A 24,374-nucleotide genomic window follows, 5' to 3' on the forward strand; every position below is an offset into this window, starting at 1 on the left:
TGGTAGTGTGGAGGAGCAGAGGGATCTGGGGGGTACATGTCCACAGATCCCTGAAAGTTGTCTCACAGGTAGATAGGGTAGTTAAGAAAGCTTATGGGGTGTTAGCTTTCATAAGTCGAGGGATAGAGTTTAAGAGACGCGATGTAATGTTGCAGATCTATAAAACTCTAGTTAGGCCACACTTGGAGTACTGTGTCCAGTTCTGGTCGTCTCACTATAGGAAGGATGTGGAAGCATTGGAAAGGGTACAGGGGAGATTATCCAGGATGCGGCCTGGTTTAGAGAGCATGGATTATGATCAGAGATTAAGGGAGCTAGGGCTTTGCTCTTTGGATGAGAGGATGAGAGGAGACATGATAGAGGTGTACAAGATATTAAGAGGAATAGACAGAGTGGACAGCCAGCGCCTCTTCCCCAGGGCACCACTGCTCAGTACAAGAGGACATGGCTTTAAGGTAAGGGGAGGAAAGTTCAAGGGGGATATTAGAGGAAGGTTTTTCACTCAGAGAGTGGTTGGTGCGTGGAATGCACTGCCTGAGTCAGTGGTGGAGGCAGATACACTAGTGAAGTTTAAGAGACTACTAGACAGGTATATGGAGGAATTTAAGGTGGGGGGGTTATATGGGAGGCAGGGTTTGAGGGTCGGCGCAACACTGTGGGCCGAAGGGCCTGTAATGTGCTGTACTGTTCGATGTGCTTGGTCCGTCTGAGTCTGCAGATTCCAGTGCCTGCGATCCCTGGTCCCTCCAGTGGATGGCGCCCAACACCAGCTAAAACATCAGGTTAGAGAGAAACCGGGCCGGACAGTGCGGACTTTAAGATGTTTTCACGAAGATTATTTATCGCCCGCACTTCCGAACGTACAGTGAAAACGCATTGCTTGCCTCAATGACCAACGGAGGTCCATGGGCGCCAACAGAGAACTGAATACTGTGCTCGGTTTTGGTCGCCTCACTACAGGAAGGACGTGGAAGCCATAGAAGGGGTGCCGAGGAGATTTACAAGGATGTTGCCTGGATTGGGGAGCATGCCTTATGAGAATAGGTTGAGTGAACTCGGCCTTTTCTCCTTGGAGCGACGGAGGATGAGAGGTGACCTGATAGAGGTGTACAAGATGATGAGAGGCATTGATCGTGTGGATAGTCAGAGGCTTTTTTCCCAGGGCTGAAATGGTTGTCACAAGAGGACACGGGTTTAAGGTGCTGGGGAGTAGGTACAGAGGAGATGTCAGGGGTAAGTTTTTCACTCAGGGTGTGATGAATGTGTGGATGGGCTGCCAGCAACAGTGGTGGAGGCAGATATGATATGGTCTTTCAAGAGACTTGGATAGATCCATGGAGTTATCCATGACTCTGCCATAGTTGGATGCATCAGCAAGGGAGATGAGGCTGAGTACAGGGTTACGGTGGGAAACTTTGTCACATGGTGCGAGCAGAATCATCTGCTGGTGGTGGTGGACCTGAGGAGGGCTAAGGCACCGGTGACCCCGTTTCCATCCAAGGGGTCAGTGTGGACATGGTGGAGGATTACAAATACCTGGGGATACGAATTGACAATAAACTGGACTGGTCAAAGAACACTGAGGCTGTTTACAAGAAGGGTCAGAGCCGTCTCTATTTCCTGAGGAGACTGTCCTTTAACATCTGCCGGACGATGCTGAGGATGTTCTACGAGTCTGTGGTGGCCAGTGCTATCGTGTTTGCTGTTGTGTGCTGGGGCAGCAGGCTGAGGGTAGCAGACACCAACAGAATCAACAAACTCATTCGTAAGGCCAGTGATGTTGTGGGGGTGGAACTGGACTCTCTGACAGTGGTGTCTGAAAAGAGGATGCTGTCCAAGTTGCATGTCATCTTGGACAATGTCTCCCATCCACTCCATAATGTACTGGTTAGGCACAGGAGTACATTCAGCCAGAGACTCATTCCACCGAGATGTAACACTGAGCATCATAGGAAGTCATTCCTGCCTGTGGCCATCAAACATTACAACTCCTCCCTCAGAGTGTCAGACACCCTGAGCCAATAGGCTGGTCCTGGACTTATTTCCACTTGGCATGATTAACATTATTATTTAATTATTTCTGGTTTTGTATTGCTATATTTCTACACTATTCTTGGTTGGTGCGACTGTAACGAAACCCAATTTCCCTCGGGATCAATAAAGTATGTCTGTCTGTCTGAGCTTTGAATAAGAGAGGGCTATGGGCAAGCCTAGTAATTTCTAAGGTACGGACATGTTCGGCACAGCATTGTGGGCTGAAGGGCTTGTATTGTGCTGTTGGTTTTCTGTGTTTCTATATAGCATGCCCACAAATTACTAACCCTGACACATACATCTTTGGGATGTGGGAGGAGACCGGAGCACCCGGAGGAAATCCACGAGGTTGCGGTGGGATTTGAACCCGGATCACTGGCCCTAACTGCTACACTTCCATAGCACCCAGTAATAGTCTGCAGCGAGACCGCCTGTTGTTATGGGGATGTAGCCCTGATTAATAATGATCAGGGAGGCAGAGAGAGAATCTGTATTTACTGCCAAGTGCCTTTCTTGTCTCCACCGAAAAGCACATGAATTTGTGCAACCGAATACCAACGTGCACGATTACAAAGTTTCCCCGACCTTCACAAACAGTCAAAGAATAGAAAAGGTAATACCCAGGAAAAGGAGTCTAGGTTGGCCAGCGTTCCCGAGTCCGCAGAATCCTCCACATCCACCATGGTTGATCCGGATCCGGCGAGTTGGCGCTTCCTTGCATTCGAAGTTCCTTACTTTTAAAAACTTTGTATCAGTTCCAGTGTTGCATCTGTTCCATCTCATTGGCTTGAAGTCACCTGACCTACCTGGGTCACTTTTCAATTGGCTCTGGTCCAGGGTTTCAGCCAGTATTGTTCTAGGGCCTTTACCCTCAGCCTGGCGCCTTTTTGTTCTTTCCTACCCCAGCGGGTTCAAACCAGGTGACCGAGACACCGAGCCTCCTCCTGCTCCTTCTGCAAGCCAGCCGCTTTACATAATAAATATCTATTTGTCTGAGAATGGTCTCAGTTTTAGCAGGTCATTAGCACAAAACTCCTTGCATCACTCTTGCATGCTCTGACTAAATGATCTCAGAGTCAGAAATCAGGTCAAACAGTTCACAAAATGGAGGCTGCATCGGCAGCCTCACAAAATGGCCGCCTTCATTGTGGTTCACTGATTGTCAGTCCTTCTGGCCAACAATGTGGAAGAGACTGACACTGAACAGGGGGTGTAGATACCCCTTAACCCTTTGGCATCGTGCGACTAAACTCTGTCACCTTACAAGGCTGTTTTGATTTCACTACTTTCTTAGAAGTTAGTGTAGATTGAATACATAACCTAAATCTTTGACTTACTATTAACCCTAACCCACATGTCTTTGGAATGTGGGAGGAAACCAGAGCACTTAGAGGAAACCCTCGTGGCTACAGTGAGAACATGCAAACTCCGTACAGGCAGGAGCTGGCTACAGTGCTGGCAACCCCAGTTCAATTCCCGCCACTGCCTGGAATGAGTTTGTACTTTCTCCCCGTGACCGCATGGGTTTCCTCTGTTTGCTCCAGTTTCCCCCACAGTCCAAAGACGTACGGGTGAGGGGTTGCTGAGTTATGGGCATGCCACAAGACCATAAGACATAGGAGCAGAATTAGGCCATTTGGCCCATCAAGTCTGTTCCACCATTTCATCATGGCTGATCCATTTTCTCCCTCAGCCCCAATCTCCTGACTTCTCCCCGTGTCCCCTCATGCCCTGATTAATCAAGAGTCTATTAACTTCTGCTTTAAATATACCAATGACTCGGCCTCCACAGCTACACGTGGCAAAGAATTCCACAGATTCACTCTCTGGTTAAAGAGCCATCTCAAGCCAATGAGATAGATCTTCATCTCCATTCTAAATGGACGTCCCTCTATTCTGAGGCTGTGTCCTCTGGTCCTAGACTCCCCCACTATAGGAAACATCCTCTCCACGTCCACTCTACCTGTGTCCTCTGGTCCTAGACTCCCCCACAATAGGAAACATCCTCTCCACATCCACTCTATCTGTGTCCTCTGGTCCTAGACTCCCCCACAATAGGAAATATCCTCTCCACATCCACTCTATCTGTGGTCCTAGACTCCCCCACTATAGGAAACATCCTCTCCACATCCACTCTATCTGTGTCCTCTGGTCCTAGACTCCCCCACAATAGGAAACATCCTCTCTACATCCACTCTACCTGTGTCCTCTGGTCCTAGACTCCCCCACAATAGGAAACATCCTCTCCACGTCCACTCTATCTGTGCCCTCTGGTCCTAGACTCCCCCACAATAGGAAACATCCTCTCCACATCCACTCTATCTGTGGTCCTAGACTCCCCCACTATAGGAAACATCCTCTCCACATCCACTCTATCTGTGTCCTCTGGTCCTAGACTCCCCCACAATAGGAAACATCCTCTCTACATCCACTCTATCTGTGGTCCTAGACTCCCCCACTATAGGAAACATCCTCTCCACATCCACTCTATCTGTGGTCCTAGACTCCCCCACTATAGGAAACATCCTCTCCACATCCACTCTATCTGTGTCCTCTGGTCCTAGACTCCCCCACAATAGGAAACATCCTCTCTACATCCACTCTACCTGTGTCCTCTGGTCCTAGACTCCCCCACAATAGGAAACATCCTCTCCACGTCCACTCTATCTGTGCCCTCTGGTCCTAGACTCCCCCACAATAGGAAACATCCTCTCCACATCCACTCTATCTGTGGTCCTAGACTCCCCCACTATAGGAAACATCCTCTCCACATCCACTCTATCTGTGTCCTCTGGTCCTAGACTCCCCCACAATAGGAAACATCCTCTCTACATCCACTCTATCTGTGGTCCTAGACTCCCCCACTATAGGAAACATCCTCTCCACATCCACTCTATCTGTATCCTCTGGTCCTAGACTCCCCCACAATAGGAAACATCCTCTCTACATCCACTCTATCTGTGGTCCTAGACTCCCCCACTATAGGAAACATCCTCTCCACATCCACTCTATCTGTGTCCTCTGGTCCTAGACTCCCCCACAATAGGAAACATCCTCTCTACATCCATTCTATCTGTGGTCCTAGACTCCCCCACTATAGGAAACATCCTCTCCACATCCACTCTATCTGTGTCCTCTGGTCCTAGACTCCCCCACTATAGGAAACATCCTCTCCACGTCCACTCTATCTGTGCCCTCTGGTCCTAGACTCACCCACAATAGGAAACATCCTCTCCACATCCACTCTATCTGTGGTCCTAGACTCCCCCACTATAGGAAACATCCTCTCCACATCCACTCTATCTGTATCCTCTGGTCCTAGACTCCCCCACAATAGGAAACATCCTCTCCACATCCACTCTATCTGTGGTCCTAGACTCCCCCACTATAGGAAACATCCTCTCCACATCCACTCTATCTGTGGTCCTAGACTCCCCCACTATAGGAAACATCCTCTCCACGTCCACTCTATCTGTGCCCTCTGGTCCTAGACTCACCCACAATAGGAAACATCCTCTCCACATCCACTCTATCTGTGTCCTCTGGTCCTAGACTCACCCACAATAGGAAACATCCTCCCCACATCCACTCTGTCTGTGTCCTCTGGTCCTAGACTCCCCCCACTATAGGACACACTATAGCCCAAAACTGCTCACAACACTCCAAGAGAGGCACCTCACTTGTACGTGTGACAAATTAGCCCAAAGAACTGCCTGTTACACCGCTGGCGTTTAGGACAACAATGAAGATCTTCCGTCTCTGTCGGTGTTCAGGTCTTCCTCCATCGGGTCAGTAGCTTCCTCTCGGTTTCCACCACTGTCAGTCAGGCAAGTCAGGAGACTCGGGAATACCGTCACACTCTGATCCAAACTTCATTGCTGTTTCCGTAACAGTTTTGTTTGACCAGTCAGGGTTGTTAGCCCTGAACCTCTAGGACTGGTGGACCACTCTCAGTCTGATCTCTACCCTTTGACCCTGTTTGGCATGGGTGATCCTACCAAGAGCCAAAGTGTAAAGCCCTGACTCCAGCCGACGTCGCTCTCCGGGTCACCGAGGCACGCGAGCCTCCAAACCCTACGACAGGGTGGTGGCCCTCTCGGAGGGAATCAAGTCTGCCTCTCTCTCATCTCTCCCACACAGAGGCAGCCTCACATCCGAGCACCAGTCCAGGAAAGCCACCAAATCGGGGTGGGGAGCCTCCAGCACACTGTACAGTCTGACCCACACTAAATCTGGCCAGAGGAGGGAGGGGGAGGATAAAGAAAAATCCCTTTCTCCCCCTGGGGCAGAAAATGCAAAAGCCTGACGGCATGGAACTGCAGCTCGGACAGCCCCGATCCCGGGTGCGAAAGGAAGAGGGTTGGACACGAGGCGGGCAACCCCATCCCGTACAATCAGAATCAGGCTCATGTGACGTGAAATCTGTTAACTTAGCAGCAGCAGTTCAACGCAGTACGTAATCTAGCAGAGAGAGAGAGAGAGAGAGAGAAATAAATAAAATAAAATACAATAATAAATAAACAAGTAAATCAATTACATATGTTGAATAGATTTAAAAAAAACATGCGAAAACAGAAATACTGTATATTTAAAAAAAAAAGGTGAGGTAGAGTCCAAAGATTCAATGTCCATTTAGGATGGCAGAGGGGAAGAAGCTGTTCCTGAATCGTTGAGTGTGTGTCTTCAGGCTCCTGCACCTCCTCCCTGATGGCAGAGGGGAAGAAGCTGTTCCTGAATCGCTGAGTGTGTGTCTTCAGGCTCCTGTACCTCCTCCCTGATGGCAGAGGGGAAGAAGCTGTTCCTGAATCGTTGAGTGTGTGTCTTCAGGCTCCTGTACCTCCTCCCTAATGGCAGAGGGGAAGAAGCTGTTCCTGAATCGTTGAGTGTGTGTCTTCAGGCTCCTGTACCTCCTCCCTGATGGCAGAGGGGAAGAAGCTGTTCCTGAATCGTTGAGTGTGTGTCTTCAGGCTCCTGTACCTCCTCCCTGATGGCAGAGGGGAAGAAGCTGTTCCTGAATCGTTGAGTGTGTGCCTTCAGCTCCTGTACCTCCTCCCTGATGGCAGAGGGGAAGAAGCTGTTCCTGAATCGTTGAGTGTGTGTCTTCAGGCTCCTGTACCTCCTCCCTAATGGCAGAGGGGAAGAAGCTGTTCCTGAATCGTTGAGTGTGTGCCTTCAGGCTCCTGTACCTCCCCCCTGATGGCAGAGGGGAAGAAGCTGTTCCTGAATCGTTGAGTGTGTGTCTTCAGGCTCCTGTACCTCCTCCCTGATGGCAGAGGGGAAGAAGCTGTTCCTGAATCGCTGAGTGTGTGTCTTCAGGCTCCTGTACCTCCTCCCTGATGGTAACAGTGAGAAAAGGACATGCCCCGGGTGCTGGAGGTCCTTAATAATGGACACTGCCTTTCTGAGACACAGCTCCCTGAAGGTGTCCTGGGTACTTTGTAGGCTAGTGCCCAAGATGGAACTGACTAAATTTACAACCTTCTGCAGCTTCTTTCGGTCCTGTGCAGTAGCCCCCCGCCCCCATGCCGGACAGTGATGCAGCCGGTCAGAATGCCCTCCACGGTACATCTATAGAAGTTTTTGAGTGTATTTGTTGACCCGGATTTACAGAAATGCCAACAGCAGTTCCAAAACCCTCATCCCTGGGAGACAGGGTCAGAATCAGATTTGATACAACAAGCAAGAGGAATTCTGCAGACGCCGGAAATCCGAGCCACACACCCGGGCCTCGGCCCCAAACGTCGACTGTACCTTTCCCTGCAAATGCTGCCTGGCCTGATGAGTTCCCCCAGCATGTCGTGCGTGTGGCTCGGATTTACTATCACTGGCAAAGGTTGCGAAACTTCTTCGACTTTGCGGCGGCAGCATAACACAATAGATAACAGAAAAAAACGCGAATTGCAGTAAGTATATATATATATATATATATGAATATTAAATAGTGAAATCAAGCAAGTAGCGCAAAAATTGAAATAAAAAGTAGTGAGGTGGTGTTCATGGGTTCAATGTCCATTCAGAAATCGGATGGTGGAGGGGAAGAAGCTGTTCCTGAATCGCTGAGTGTGTGTCTTCAGGCTCCTGTACCTCCTCCCTGATGGTAGCAATGAGAAGAGGGCATGTCCTGGGTGATGGGGGTCCTTAATGATGGACGCTGCCTTTCTGAGGCATCGCTCCCTGGAGATATCCTGGACACTACGGAGGCCCAGGACAGAGGGCTCAGGTGAACTGCTGTCGATGGGTGCGATGGGACTTAAGCGACCTCCGGGATCAAGGGCAGTTTGTACCCCGCTGTTACCAAGCTCTGAAACAGACCCTTCACATGCTTCATAAGTAAGCTCTTGCTCTCCCAATCTACCTCACCGTGTGGCCCCTGCACCCTATCACCTGCCCGGCACTCCACCTCCCTGTAACTGTAGCACCCTACTCCGCGTCCCGCTTCCCTCGAAGTACCGGTGCGCGGAATAATCTGTCTGGGTCGCACGCAGACAGAAGCTTCTCACCGTAACCTTAACTGCGCACGCTCGGGACTTTATTGTCGGAGAACGAGGGGAGATTTGAGGGAGGTATACACGACCGTGAGGGACATCGATAGGGTAAGTGCCAGCAGGCTTTTTTCCACTGGGGTTGGCCGAGACTCGAGCTAGAGGTCATGGGTTAGGGGTGAAAGGGGGAACTTCTTCGCTCAGAGGGTGTGGGACGAGCTGCCAGCGGAGATGGTGGGCGCAGGTGCGATTTCAACATTTAAGGGAAGTTTGGATCGGTGCATGAAAGGGAGGGGTATGGAGGGCTGTGGTCCCGGTGCGGGTCGATGACAATAGGAGTTCAGCACTGAACGGATGGGCCGAAGGACCTCTTTCTGTGCTGCAATGCTCTACGACTCTAAAAGGCCTTTAATGAGCAGAGGGAACTTGGAGTCCAGGTTCACTGCTGCCTGAAAGTGGCTATTAAACTCCAGTTTATTAAACTCAAGTTAGGCAGCATCTGGAGTATTGCCTCCAGCTCTGCTCCTGGGTGTTACGCTGGCCACTAAGGGTATAAGACATAGGGGCAGAACTAGGCCATTTGGCCCATCGAGTCTGCTCCGCCATTCAGTCGTGGCTGACCCTTTCTTCGCCCCCCCCACCCTCCCACCCAGCCCCACTCCCCGGCCTTCTCCGCTTGACAATACCAAACTACTGCGCATCGGAGAGCCGCGGGAGCCGCCAGGGCAACGTCGTTCCAGCCCGGGGCGCCGGAGTTCGGGGTTCAATCCCAACGCCAGTTCCAGCTCGGGGCGCCGGAGTTCGGGGTTCAATCCCAACGCCAGTTCCAGCTCGGGGCGCCGGAGTTCGGGGTTCAATCCCAACGCCAGTTCCAGCCCGGGGCGCCGGAGTTCGGGGTTCAATCCCAACGCCATCTGTGGAATGTGTGGGTTTCCTCCCACAGTCCAAAGACGCACCGGTTAGTCGGTGAATCGGTCATTGTACATCGTCCCGTGATGAGGCTAGGGTTAAATCGGTGGGGTTTTGCCGGGCCAGTACGGCTGGAAGGGCCCGAATGGCCTGTCCCCCTGCTGTCACTCCAAATAAGCAAGAAATAAACTGAACGATTTGGGCTTCTTTGGTTTTTTTTATTGACGAGAACACAGATAAAATGTCCATAAATAACAAAACAGAGACTTGAACCGGACACCGAGAGGGACGGACATTCACAGAGAAGCGTTACGATGACGGTTTAGGGGGCAGTGCTTCGTTCCGATCTAAGGTTCGTAAACAAATACATATCGACAGAGCAAGGCAGGTCGGTGCGGGGCAGACGGGACGAGGAGCAGTCTGCCTCTCTCCAGTTGGGTGCCAGGGTCTTGGGTAGCTCGCCCAGCCTGGGCACTGTCGATCCGAGTGGTGATGCACCTCCGAGGACGGGCAAGGGCTGGGCGGCGCCGGAAAACTCGCCCCCTCCGGCTGGCGGGCGGCGGGCGGCGGGCGGCCACGTGCTTAGAAGCACTTCCTGTGGACGATGGAGGGGCCGGCCTCGTCGTATTCCTGCTTGCTGATCCACATCTGTTGGAAGGTGGAGAGGGAGGCCAGGATGGAGCCTCCGATCCAGACGGAGTACTTACGCTCAGGCGGGGCGATGATCTGCGGAGGAGGTGAGGGGAGAGTGTGTGGGGGGGGGGGGGGTGGACGACAGGGAGAGGGAGGACGGGAAAGGCGATGAGAGGGGTTGGGGAGGGATGGGAGGAGAGGGTGAGGATTCGGGGACAAGGGGAAAGGATTAGGAGAGGGAGGGAGAGGGCGAGGAATCGGGGAGCAGGGGGAGGGATTAGGAGAGGGAGGGAGGAGAGGGTGAGGAATCGGGGAGGAGGGGAAGGGATTAGGAGAGGGGGTGAGGAATTGGGGAGGAGGGGGAAGGATTAGGAGAGGGAGGATGAGAGGGTGAGGAATTGGAGAGGAGCGGAAAGGATTAGGAGAGGGAGGGAGAGAGGGCGATGAATCGGGGAGGATGGGAAGGGATTAGGAGAGGGAGGGAGAGGGGGTGAGGAATTGGGGAGGAGGGGAAGGGATTAGGAGAGGGAGGGAGAGGGGGTGAGGAATTGGGGAGGAGGGGAAGGGATTAGGAGAGGGAGGCAGGGAGGAAAGAAAAGGGAGAGAGAATTTAAGGATGAGAAGCAAGAATCATTTATTCTGTCCTCTCGCCTTTACTGACCGCGAGTCCTGTCCCAAGCCAGGGCGGACATTTTGACGCCAGACCCTGCCCGCTCTCACCTTGATCTTCATGGTGCTGGGAGCCAGAGCTGTGATCTCCTTCTGCATGCGGTCAGCGATACCGGGGTACATGGTGGTACCGCCGGACAACACGTTGTTGGCGTACAGGTCCTTGCGGATGTCGATGTCACATTTCATGATGCTGTTGTAGGTCGTCTCATGAATGCCGGCCGACTCCATGCCTGGGGAGGGGCAGGGCAGGAGGTGAGACAGATTCCCGAGCGGCCCTCCCGACCACCGCTCCAGAGACCACCACCCCCCCCCCCCTCCCCATTCACAGGACAACTCTCCCCGGGATCGGACGTGCAGGACTTTTGCCCTCAAATACCCTCCAGTGAGGGACAGGCGTCGGAGAGTTAGCCCCCGCGAAGAAGCCGGGAGGTGATTGGTGGACGGGAAGAAGGAGGCACCTGATAGGAGGGGAGAGTGGACCACGGGAGAAGGCAAGGAGGAGGGGCACCAGGGGGAGATGATCGGCAGCTGAGGAGAAGAGGTAAGAGGCCAGAGTGAGGAATTGAAGAGCGGGGTTGGAAGTTACCGGAAGTTGGAGTAATTGATGTTCATGCCATCGGGTTGGAGACTACCTGGGCTGAAGGGCAGAGGCTGGTGAGGGGCCTCGGGCTACGGAACGCTGCCCGCGCCGGCCGAACTTACCGATGAAGGAAGGCTGGAAGAGGGTCTCCGGGCAGCGGAAACGCTCATTGCCGATGGTGATGACCTGGCCGTCGGGCAGCTCGTAACTCTTCTCCAGGGAGGAAGAGGAGGCGGCAGTGGCCATCTCGTTCTCGAAGTCCAGAGCCACGTAGCAGAGCTTCTCCTTAATGTCGCGCACAATCTCGCGTTCGGCTGCAGGGAGAGAAAGCCCAGGGTTTTACCGTTGCCGCCACGTACGGAGACACACACCAGCGAGGGGCCTGCCTTCAGACAGGTCAGATCTTTACACCGTGTGTCGAGGTGGAGCAGCGGGAACCAGGCGCAGGGTGTACAGTCACAGTCACAGTGGAAGGGCGGTGCAGGCAGACAGTGAGGTGCGAGGTGGGGGTCGAGAGTTTCTGGTTTTGTTCGCAGTCTGATATGGTCGGGGTAGAATCTGTCCCTCGAGCCCGGTGGGACGAGCTTTCGGGCCTTTTGTATCTTCTGCCCGATGGGAGGGGAGGTGGGAGAATGCCCGGGGTGGGTGGGGGACCACTGGCTGCTTCACTGAAACAGTGAGGAGTGTAGACAGAGCCCGCGGAGGGGAGGCTGGTTTCCGTGACCGTGCCCACGACGCTCCGCGGTTCCTCGCGGGTCACGGGCCGAGCCGGGATGCACCCGGAAGAGGACGCTCCCCTGACTCTGGCGAGGGGCTGCGGTGAGCCGGGGCGTGGGGGAGAGGGGATCGTGCGTCGCGCCCCGCCCGCCGCCTCACTCACCGGTGGTGACGAAGGAGTATCCGCGCTCAGTCAGGATCTTCATCAGGTAGTCGGTCAAGTCGCGGCCAGCCAGGTCCAGCCTCATGATGGCATGGGGCAGGGCGTAGCCCTCATAGATGGGGACGTTGTGGGTCACACCATCTCCGGAATCCAGCACGATACCTGCAGCAACAGAGACACGTGGGTCGGCAAAGCACACCGACGCTCCACAACATGGTGGGTGGACCTCGGCGCAGAGGGGGTTCCCCAGGAGTACAGGGCGCACACGCCACACCTCAACCCGCTAGCCGTTGTAAGGAGATGAGGGGAGCTTTGGAGGGGCGGGGGCAGAGGAGGTTCACTGGTTTAGAGGGCGTCCCGTGTTCTATCACGAGAGGCTGGACAAACCTGGGCTGTTTTCTCTGGAGCTCCACGGGCTGAGGGGAGATCTGATCGAGGTTTATAAGATTATGAGAGGCAGAGACAGAGTGGACAGGGAGTGTCTGTTCCCCGGGGTTGAAATGTCTAATACCAGAGGGCACACATCGAAGGTGAGAGGGGGTCGGTTCAAAGGGGATCTAAGAGATTTTTCTTTAGTGGTGCCTGCAACACTATGCCAGGTGTGATGGTGGAGACAAATACAAGGGGGTGGGGGCTTTAGTTCCACGGATAAGTGGGAGAAGCTGAGGGTGGAGTCGCATACAGACCCAGACTGGGTAAGGACAGACTGGAGTCACATACAGACCCAGACCGGGTGAGGACGGACTGGAGTCGCATACAGACCCAGACCGGGTGAGGACGGACTGGAGTCACATACAGACCCAGACCGGGTGAGGACGGACTGGTGTCCTATACAGACCCAGACTGGGTAAGGACGGACTGGAGTCGCATACAGACCCAGACCGGGTGAGGACGGACTGGAGTCGCATACAGACCCAGACCGGGTGAGGACGGACTGGAGTCGCATACAGACCCAGACCGGGTGAGGACGGACTGGAGTCGCATACAGACCCAGACCGGGTGAGGATGGACTGGTGTCCTATACAGACCCAGACCGGGTAAGGACGGACTGGAGTCGCATACAGACCCAGACCGGGTGAGGACGGACTGGAGTCACATACAGACCCAGACCGGGTGAGGACGGACTGGAGTCACATACAGACCCAGACCGGGTAAGGACGGACTGGAGTCACATATAGACCCAGACTGGAGTCACATACAGATCCAGACTGGGTAAGGACGGACTGGAGTCATATAGAGACCCAGACTGTGAGTTTGGAAGAACGGGGGTGGGGGGGATCTCATTGAAACCTATTGACTATTGAAAGGCCTTGATAGAGTGACCAGGAAAAAGTATCTAGCAGCAGAGGGCTCTGTCTCAGCATAGAAGGGCATACCTTCAGAACAGAGGTGAGGGGGAATTTCTATCGCCAGAGGGTGGTGAATCTGTGGAAGTTGTTGGGTCTGTTTAAAACGTGAGTTGACAGGTTCATCAGGGTGTCAAAGGTTACGGGCTGAAGGTAGGCGGATGGAGTTGGGAGGGGTAATAAAGCAACCATGATAGAACGGAGAAGCAGACTCAATGGGCCAATTGGTCGAACTCTTCTCCTGTGACTTAGGTCTAACTTACCAGTGGTACGGCCGGAGGCGTAGAGGGACAAGACGGCTTGGATGGCCACGTACATGGCGGGGACATTGAAGGTCTCGAACATAATCTGTGTCATCTTCTCGCGGTTGGCCTTGGGGTTGAGTGGGGCTTCGGTGAGCAGGGTGGGGTGTTCCTCTGGGGCTACACGCAGCTCGTTGTAGAAGGTGTGATGCCAGATCTTCTCCATGTCATCCCAGTTGGTGATGATGCCATGCTCAATGGGGTACTTCAGGGTCAGGATGCCCCTCTTGCTCTGGGCCTCGTCTCCGACGTAGGCATCTTTCTGACCCATACCCACCATGACACCCTAGGACAGGACAAAGGGGGTTAGTCTGACAAACACGGCCGCCAGAAGCAGGCGCACAAGGCGCCGGTGGGAGCAACCGGGAGATCCCATGTCCAGGGGATTTAATTACCACCTCCCCCCACCCCTCACTTCCCCTTTCTGTCACCTGAACAGGAGGACACACCTCGAGCTTGACCAGGTTGGTAGGTCTACAGACCGGGTGAGGACGGACTGGAGTCACATATAGACCCAGACCGGGTGAGGACGGACTGGAGTCACATACGGACCCAGACCGAGTGAGGACGGACTGGAGTCACATACGGACCCAGACCGGGTGAGGACGGACTGGAGTCACATACGGACCCAGACCGGGTGAGGACGGACTGGAGTCACATACGGACCCAGACCAGGTGAGGACGGACTGGAGTCACATACGGACCCAGACCGGGTGAGGACGGACTGGAGTCACATACGGACCCAGACCGGGTGAGGACGGACTGGAGTCACATACGGACCCAGACCGGGTGAGGACGGACTGGAGTCACATACGGACCCAGACCGGGTGAGGACGGACTGGAGTCACATACGGACCCAGACCGGGTGAGGACGGACTGGAGTCACATACGGACCCAGACCGGGTGAGGACGGACTGGAGTCACATACGGACCCAGACCGGGTGAGGACGGACTGGAGTCACATACGGACCCAGACCGGGTGAGGACGGACTGGAGTCACATAGAGACCCAGACCGGGTGAGGACGGACTGGAGTCACATACGGACCCAGACCGGGTGAGGACGGACTGGAGTCACATAGAGACCCAGACCGGGTGAGGACGGACTGGAGTCACATACGGACCCAGACCGGGTGAGGACGGACTGGAGTCACATACGGACCCAGACCGGGTGAGGACGGACTGGAGTCACATACGGACCCAGACCGGGTGAGGACGAACTGGAGTCACATACGGACCCAGACCGGGTGAGGACGGACTGGAGTCACATACGGACCCAGACCGGGTGAGGACGGACTGGAGTCACATACGGACCCAGACCGGGTGAGGACGGACTGGAGTCACATAGAGACCCAGACCAGGTGAGGACGGACTGGAGTCGTATATAGACCCAGACCGGGTGAGGACGGACAGGAGTCCCATACAGACCCAGACCGGGTGAGGACGGACAGGAGTCACATACAGACCCAGACCGGGTGAGGACTGACTGGAGTCACATATAGACCCAGACTGGGTGAGGACGGACAGGAGTCACATACAGACCCAGACCGGGTGAGGACTGACTGGAGTCACATACAGACCCAGACCGGGTGAGGACGGACTGGAGTCGTATATAGACCCAGACCGGGTGAGGACTGACTGAAGTCGCATACAGACCCAGACCGGGTGAGGACTGACTGGAGTCACATACAGACCCAGACCGGGTAAGGACAGACTGGAGTCGCATATAGACCCAGACCGGGTGAGGACAGACTGGAGTCATATAGAGACCCAGACCGGGTGAGGACGGACTGGAGTCATATAGAGACCCAGACCAGGTGAGGACTGACTGGAGTCGCATACAGACCCAGACCGGGTGAGGACGGACTGGAGTCGCATATAGACCCAGACCGGGTGAGGACAGACTGGAGTCGCATACAGACCCAGACCGGGTGAGGACAGACTGGAGTCACATATAGACCCAGACCGGGTGAGGACGGACTGGAGTCACATATAGACCCAGACCGGGTGAGGACAGACTGGAGTCGCATACAGACCCAGACCGGGTGAGGACAGACTGGAGTCGCATACAGACCCAGACCGGGTGAGGACAGACTGGAGTCGCATACAGACCCAGACCGGGTGAGGACAGACTGGAGTCGCATACAGACCCAGACCGGGTGAGGACAGACTGGAGTCCCATATAGACCCAGACCGGGTGAGGACGGACTGGAGTCACATACAGACCCAGACCGGGTGAGGACAGACTGGAGTCGCATACAGACCCAGACCGGGTGAGGACAGACTGGAGTCACATATAGACCCAGACCGGGTGAGGACGGACTGGAGTCACATACAGATCCAAACTGGGTAAGGCCGGACTGGAGTCACATATGGACCCAGACTGGGTGAGGACGGACTGGAGTCACATATAGACCCAGACCGGGTGAGGACGGACTGGAGTCACATATAGACCCAGACCGGGTGAGGACGGACTGGAGTCACATATAGACCCAGACCGGGTGAGGACGGACTGGAGTCACATACAGACCCAGACCAGATCCCTAGAGATGTCATCTTTGGAGATATGTAGATAGGATAGGGGGTGAACCCGTGGGACAGGCGATGAGTGGGTACAGAGGTGAGTGGATGGTCCGGTCACTGGTTGTTTGGGGTCGGTGAGGGGTCGCACGGGGTGTAGAGTTACCTGGTGTCTGGGACGGCCCACAATTGATGGGAAGACGGCCCTAGGAGCGTCATCACCGGCAAAGCCTGCCTTGACCAGGCCTGAGCCGTTGTCACACACCAGCGCTGTGGTTTCCTCGTCGTCGCACATGGTGTTGGTTTTCTGTGAGGTGGGGGGGAGGAAGGGGATATTAACACCGAGAGTTACACATCTGCCTTCCCCACTGGCCTCTCCCCACCACAAGTCCCAGGGTAGCCCGCTCTCCCTGCCCCAAACCTGTCGCGCCTGCTCCCACGGACCCCTCCCAGTCCTGACCCAGCTAATAGGAGTCACCTACCACTCAATGGCAAAGGGTTCAGCGGTTTCTGCCCTGGCTCCACTTTCCCCGGTCAGTCCCTTCTGTCTGGGCTGGGGGAGGGGGGGGTGGTGTGGAGATCATTCACCCTCACCCATAGGTTAGACCCAACCCCTATTGATGGGGTGAGGAGAGCTGGGTCGTGGGGTTGAGGGCAGGTTTAAGGGGGATGTGTGGGGAGAGGGAGGGGAAAGCCCCCAGCCTTCCCGATCAGGGTATTCCGCCCGTGACCTTGAGATGGAGGGGGGAGTAGAAACCCAGTGTGTCTGCCCTCAGAGAGCCCTGCCCCCAGTCAACCCGTGCCCAATGTCCGTCCCCCCTCCCAGCTCCCAGCCCCTGCCTGGCGGGTTTTGGGTCCTGAGTGGGGAGGTTCTCCACTCCCCCTCCTTTCCCTGCCTCACTCCCCACAACCCCTCCCTCCAAATCACCCAGACCCCCCTCACCACCGCACCCCATAGAAAAGTTACCAGTGATATTTCCCGATGTGACTCCAGCAGCCATCAGCCCTGACCCCCTCTCTCCTACGCACTCTTGTGACCACCCCCTCTCCCTCCTCCAACCTCCCTTCCTCCTGCCACTTCTACCCTCCCTTCCCACGCTCCTGTAGTAACTCCAAAATTCCCTGCTCTTCTCCTCCCACACCTCTAGCCTTGGGACACTCCCCCTCAATGGACCTTCAGCCCCTCGTTCCCCCTCTCCTCTACCCTTCTCTCCCACCCACCCTCCCTCCCTCCCTCCCTACTTTTCCAGGGTAACCCAAAACTCCCTGCTTCCCACCTAAATTTCGTCTCACCCGTGTGACCTCCCTCCCAACTCTACCTCTACAACCCCATCCTCCTCCACTGTCCTCTCCCTTCCCACCCTAACCCCCCTCTCCCTTTCCATCACCCTCCCCATGTTTCCTGGAAAAACTCCAAAATTCCCTGCTTCTCGCCAGAACCTCAGCTCACAACTCTCCCATCTCTCTCTGTCTCTATCATTATCTGTTCATCTCCTCCCTCTCCAGCCTCCCAACTTTCCCGCAGAAACCCCGAAATCACCTGCTTCCCACCGTCCCCCCTTCATCTCTAAAACTATTCCGTTTGGCTGTGTTCATGGATATTTAAGTATAATTGAATCATGATTAAACTTGAACCAACTTTTCCGGAGGAACTCCGAAGTCCTCCCACTCCCCTCCCCTAACGACCCCCCTCTCCCCTCTCCGCTCGCCAACACTGTTGAATTTCGCTGTGTATCGTTGAATGACAATTTCCCGGAGAAATTCCGAAATCCCTTCCCTCCTCTCCCTAAACTCGATACAAATCCGGGTCCACACCCCCTGCCCTGTCCTGTCCGCGAAGGGGCGGTGGGGTGGGGGGGGGGGGGGGGAGTGCCGAAACCGCCTCTTACCTGCTCCTAGGAGAGAGCGAGAGGTCCGGTTGGTAAGTGGGAGAGGATGCTCTCTCCGGCTCTCCCTGCCTTATATACCGAGCCGGAGAGGCACGGCCACCCCCCCCCGCTTGCCCTCCTCCCCGCGGGCCGCCAGGAATCTCCGCGGCTCCCACCTCTCCTTATTTGGGGCCGGACTGTCTCGGGTCCCAGCAGATCCATTCAAGGTGAGGCGATGGGTCCGGCCCAATGGGGAGGTGCGGCCGGGCGCGCACACACAGGACACGGGCTCTGTGTCTCTCGCTCGCCCTCTCTCTCTCGGTGCCATGTTAGGGAAAGTGGACGCCGATCATCAGAGAACCGGCCTCGGGAATTCCTGCCCTTATAGGGGCCGGCGTTCTGGGAAAAGCCAAGCGGGGGCAGGGAGCCGGCCCTGCGGATAGGATTGCAGAGTAACCCGAGCCCCGGGCTGCCGAGAGCTGCGAGGCAGAAAATAATCACCCCTCCCACAGCTACCACCTCTTCACTAGGCTGCCCCGGCACGGGGTGGAGGGGGTGCGGAGAGGCCTGCAGTGAGCGCCGGGGAGGGGAGAGGGGCTGGGGGGAGGAGGGGGAAAGAGGGGCTGAGGTGGGGGGACGGTTGGAGAGGGGCAGAGGGGGTAGATGTGGGAGAGGGGAGGAGGGACTAGGGGTAGAGGTGGGGGAGGGGAGGGACTGAGGGGGTAGAGGTGGGGGAGGGGAGGGACTGAGGGGGATAGAGATTGGAAAAGGGACTGTGGGGGAGGGGAGGGACTGAGGGGGATAGAGATTGGGAGGGGAGGAGGGACTGAGGGGGGTAAGGAGAGGCTGAGAGGATAGAGGTGGGAGAGGCTGAGGGGGTAGAGGTGGGAGGGGAGGAGAGGGACTGGGGGCTAAAGATAGGAGAGGGGTTGGGGTAGAGGTGGGGGAGGGCAGAATATTGGGGGATAGGGAGAGGAGGGATGGGTGGTCAGGAGGTAGAGGGGCAATGAGTCAAATGATTGGGGGGTGGGAATGGAACGGGCTTGAGAAAAGCAGGGGGTGGGGGTGAGGGGAGGGGACCAGATCGAGTTGAGCCCTTCCACTGCAGGGGCAGCACAGTGCGATCCCAGCGTGGCATGGGGGAGGGTGAGGTGGGTGGGAAGGGGCGGAGAAGTGGGATGAGGGAGGGGAGTGAGTGAGGGGGTAAGGGGGTTCCTGCTTGCTCGGGACCCCGTCAAATCAGTTCCATGGTCCAGTAGACATCGTCCTTTTTCCCGTTCCACACACACACACACAGCAGGAGCGGGCAGGGTCACCGGTCAGGGGCAGCAACTGGCCAGGGGTGGGGGGCAGAGCGAGAGAGAGAGAGACAGAAGGGGAAGAGTGAGGCGGAGAGAGAGGAAGGGGGAGGGGTGAGAGGGAATGGGGAGGGGAAAGAGAGGGAGAGGGGTAGGGAAGAGATGGAGGTGGGGAGGGGAGGGGGAGAGAGAAAGAGGGAAGGGGAGTAGAGAGAGAAGGGGGATGGGGAGAGGGAAGGGGAGTAGAGAGATGAGGAGGGGGGAGAGGGAAGGGGAGTAGAGAGATGAGGAGGGGGGAGAGGGAAGGGGAGTAGAGAGATGAGGAGGGGGGAGAGGGAAGGAGGGAGAATGATAGGGCGAGCGTGGGGCCATTGATCACCGATGGGTATGCTGTTGCCTGTAAGGGTTCGTGCATTCCTCCCGTGACCGTGTGGGTTTGTGCCGGGTGCTCCGGTTTACTCCCACATTACTGAGGTGCACGGGTAAGAGTTAGTGAGTTGCGGGAGTACTGTGTTGATGCTGGAAACGTGGTGACACCCTCGAACCGTGCCAGTCGCTGGCGCAGAACGACGCATATCATTGCGTGTTTCGTTGTAAAAATCACAAATAAAGCTCATCTTTAATCTTTTTGAAGAGGGAGAGAGATACAAAGAGAGGAAAGCAGAGGGGGGGGGGGTGAGAGGAGAGTATTCAAAGCAGAGCTCGTCCAAGTTTATCGTCATCTGACCGTACTCATATATAACCAAACAAAACAAGGTTCCTGGGCACCACGGAGTACCCACAATACAGACATCAGACACAACACATAAACCGACATATTACCACAAACACGTTAATAAAACCGAACTCAAGGTGCATGTTCAAAGTCAATTTTATTATCAGAGTACATACTCTTCACCATAAACAGCCCTGAGATTCATTTTCCCGCAGCCATACCCAGCAAATCTATAGAATAGTAACTGTAAACAGTATCAATGAATGGTCAACCAGAGGGCAGAAGACAACAAACTGTGCAAATGAAAATATAAATAAATAGCAAGAACAAGCGATAATGAGACAAAGAGTCCTTAAAATAAAGATCACTGGTTGTGGGAACATCTCAATGGATGGGGCAGTGAGTGTAGTTATCCCCTTTCGTTCGGGAGCCTGATGGTCGAGGGGTAGTAACTGTTCCTGAACCTGGTGGTGTGAGTCCTGAGGCTCCTGTACCTTCTGCCTGATGGCAGCAGAGAGAAGTGAGCATGGTTTAGCTGCTACCATCAGGAAGAAAGTCCAGGAGCTTCGGGACTCACAAAGTCATATAGATCACATTTCTTCCCCGTTCTGATGTTTGGTCTGAACAGCAGCTGAACCTCTTGACCGTGACTGCATGCTTTAATACATCGAGGTTCTGCCACGTGCTTGGCTGATTAGATATTTGCATTAACGAGCTGGCGTGCAGGTGTACCAAATAAAGAGGCCACTGTGTGTATATGTATATACTTACTGTATATGTGATAATTAAATAACTTTAATTGGTGGTAGGTCCTCAATGATGGGAACCCGGTGGATGGACCTCAGTGTTGGGATCTCGGTGATGGGACCACTTTGTTGGGAACTCAGTCACGAAAATTTGGTGGTTGGACCTTGGTGGTGAGATGTCAGTGGTGGGACCTCGGTGGTTGGACATCTGTATTTGGATCTCGGTGGTTGGACATCTGTAGTTGGATCTCGGTGGTTGGAGATCTGTAGTTGGATCTCGGCGGCTGGACATCTGTAGTAGATCTCGGCGGTTGGACATCTGTAGTAGATCTCGATGGTTGGACATCTGTAGTTGGATCTCGGTGGTTGGACATCTGTAGTTGGATCTCGGTGATTGGATATCTGTAGTTGGATCTCGGTGATTGGATATCTGTAGTTGGATCTCGGTGGTTGGATATCTGTAGTTGGATCTCGGTGGTTGGATATCTGTATTTGGATCTCGGCGGTTGGATACCTTTAGTTGGATCTCGACAGTTGGACATTTGTAGTTGGATCTCGGCGGTTGGACATCTGTAGTTGGATCTTGGCGGTTGGATATCTGTAGTTGGATCTTGGACATCTGTAGTTGGATCTTGGCGGTTGGATATCTGTAGTTGGATCTCGGATGAACATCTGTAGTTGGATCTCGGCGGTTGGATATCTGTAGTTGGATCTCGGCGGTTGGACATCTGTAGTTGGATCTCGGCGGTTGGACATCTGTAGTTGGATCTCGGTGGTTGGATATCTGTAGTTGGATCTCGGTTGTTGTACATCTGTAGTTGGATCTCGGTGGTTGGATATCTGTAGTTGGATCTCGGTGGTTGGATATCTGTAGTTGGATTCGGATCTGTAGTTGGATCTCGATGATTGGACATCTGTAGTTGGATCTCGGTGGTTGGACATCTGTAGTTGGATCTCGGTGATTGGATATCTGTAGTTGGATCTCGGTGGTTGGAGATCTGTAGTTGGATCTCGGTGGTTGGACATCTGTAGTTGGATCTCGGATGAACATCTGTAGTTGGATCTTGGTGGTTGGATATCTGTAGTTGGATCTCGGTGGTTGGATATCTGTAGTTGGATCTTGGACATCTGTAGTTGGATCTCGGCGGTTGGACATCTGTAGTTGGATCTTGGTGGTTGGATATCTGTAGTTGGATCTCAGATGAACATCTGTAGTTGGATCTCGGCGGTTGGATATCTGTAGTTGGATCTCGGCGGTTGGACATCTGTAGTTGGATCTCGGCGGTTGGACATCTGTAGTTGGATCTCGGTGGTTGGATATCTGTAGTTGGATCTCGGTGGTTGTACATCTGTAGTTGGATCTCGGTGGTTGGATATCTGTAGTTGGATCTCGGTGGTTGGATATCTGTAGTTGGATCTCGGTGGTTGGACATCTGTAGTTGGATCTCGGTGGTTGGACATCTGTAGTTGGATCTCGGTGGTTGGACATCTGTAGTTGGATCTCGGTGATTGGATATCTGTAGTTGGATCTCGGTGGTTGGACATCTGTAGTTGGATCTCGGTGGTTGGATATCTGTAGTTGGATCTCGGATGAACATCTGTAGTTGGATCTCGGATGAACATCTGTAGTTGTATCTCGGTGGTTGGATATCTGTAGTTGGATCTCGGTGGTTGGACATCTGTAGTTGGATCTCGGATGAACATCTGTAGTTGGATCTCGGATGAACATCTGTAGTTGGATCTTGGTGGTTGGATATCTGTTGTTGAATCTCAGTGGTTGGATATCTGTTGTTGGACCTCGGTGGCTGGACATCTGTAGTTGGATCTCGGTGGTTGGATATCTGTATTTGGATCTCAGTTGTTGGATATCTGTATTTGGATCTCAGTGATTGGATATCTGTAGTTGGATCTCGGTGATTGGATATCTGTAGTTGGATCTCGGTGGTTGGACATCTGTATTTGGATCTCGGTGGTTGGACATCTGTAGTTGGATCTCGGTGGTTGGAGATCTGTAGTTGGATCTCGGTGGTTGGACATCTGTAGTTGGATCTCGGATGAACATCTGTAGTTGGATCTCGGTGGTTGGATATCTGTAGTTGGATCTTGGACATCTGTAGTTGGATCTCGGCGGTTGGACATCTGTAGTTGGATCTTGGCGGTTGGATATCTGTAGTTGGATCTCGGATGAACATCTGTAGTTGGATCTCGGCGGTTGGACATCTGTAGTTAGATCTCGGCGGTTGGACATCTGTAGTTGGATCTCGGCGGTTGGATATCTGTAGTTGGATCTCGGTGGTTGTACATCTGTAGTTGGATCTCGGTGGTTGTACATCTGTAGTTGGATCTCGGTGGTTGGATATCTGTAGTTGGATCTCGGTGGTTGGACATCTGTAGTTGGATCTCGGTGGTTGGACATCTGTAGTTGGATCTCGGTGGTTGGACATCTGTAGTTGGATCTCGGATGAACATCTGTAGTTGGATCTTGGATGAACATCTTTAGTTGGATCTTGGTGGTTGGATATCTGTAGTTGGATCTCGGTGATTGGATATCTGTAGTTGGATCTCGGTAGATGAACTTTTCATACTCTCATGTGGGACATGAGCATTGCCTGGAACTTGTGTGGGCAAGTGTTAATTGAGCATGAGTATCAGTAGGTGGACCTACTTCATGTAGACAGGATTTTCCCGTGTGTATTCCCATCTCGTGGGGTCGATGCTGCTATTGTAACAGGGCTGGAACAGCTTGGCCAAAGGCACAGCCCGTACTGGAGTGCAGGTCTCCAGCACCATTTGTAAATGAAAGAGCTCTTGGTGATATTCCACATCTACACAATCTTTCAAGCATTGTCATGCCTTCTTTGTACTGGATCGTACATACTGGTCCCACGACAGGTCGTCTGATATGATTATGCTCCTTATGGGGAATGGCTCATGAACCAGTGGCTTCTTCCTTCTGTAGTCAATGACCCGCTCTTTGGGTTTGCTGGCGTTGAGTGAGAGGTTGCTGTTGTGGCTCCACTCGACCGGATTTCCAGATCTCTCCAGAGTCTTTACAACTCATCCAATTTCTCAAGCCTCACAACAGAATGAAAGATGTCCTTGCCTCTCGTCAAGGACTGTGCAGTGGTCACTCCTACTGGTGTTCTCAAGGACGGGTGCACCTGCCACAGGAAGACATTCAAATGAGCCATAAAGTCATACACCACGGAGACAGGCCATTTGGCCCAACATTTCCATGGTACCATACCAAGCCGGCCCCTTTTGCCTGAGTGACACAGATCCCTTTAACCCTCTCCTGTCCAGATATCTTTTAAATGTTCTTAACGTACCTGCCCCAACCAGCTCATCCCGTGTACAGACCCCTCTCTGTGTGAAGAAGTTGCCCCTCAGT

At 53.9% G+C, this 24,374-nt stretch overlaps 1 protein-coding gene across 1 annotated transcript; it reads right to left on the reverse strand.

Moving 5' to 3' along the window:
• Window positions 1-9,622: 9,622 nt before the first annotated feature.
• On the reverse strand, window positions 9,623-18,404 carry LOC140717715 (actin, alpha cardiac muscle 1-like). Its single transcript, XM_073031394.1, has 7 exons — window positions 18,246-18,404; window positions 16,523-16,663; window positions 13,800-14,124; window positions 12,191-12,352; window positions 11,433-11,624; window positions 10,779-10,960; window positions 9,623-10,151 (listed from the first exon to the last, which is right to left on the reverse strand). Exons 2-7 carry the CDS (start codon window positions 16,649-16,651, stop codon window positions 10,008-10,010), a joined length of 1,134 nt encoding a protein of 377 aa, XP_072887495.1. The 5' UTR covers window positions 16,652-16,663; window positions 18,246-18,404; the 3' UTR covers window positions 9,623-10,007.
• Between the last annotated feature and the right edge of the window lie 5,970 nt (window positions 18,405-24,374).

Source organism: Hemitrygon akajei, chromosome 28 (genome assembly GCF_048418815.1).
Source record: "Hemitrygon akajei chromosome 28, sHemAka1.3, whole genome shotgun sequence".
NCBI classification, from domain to species: Eukaryota; Metazoa; Chordata; class Chondrichthyes; order Myliobatiformes; family Dasyatidae; genus Hemitrygon; species Hemitrygon akajei.

Excerpts from the sequence above, each read along its gene's own strand:
- LOC140717715 (XM_073031394.1), bottom strand. The coding sequence starts at position 16,651 with ATGTGCGACGACGAGGAAACCACAGCGCTGGTGTGTGACAACGGCTCA. Across the intron at positions 14,125-16,522 it reads TGGGCCGTCCCAGACACCAG|GGTGTCATGGTGGGTATGGG; the intron begins GTAACTCTACAC and ends GTCCTGTCCTAG. Across the intron at positions 11,625-12,190 it reads ATACTCCTTCGTCACCACCG|CCGAACGCGAGATTGTGCGC; the intron begins GTGAGTGAGGCG and ends CTCTCCCTGCAG.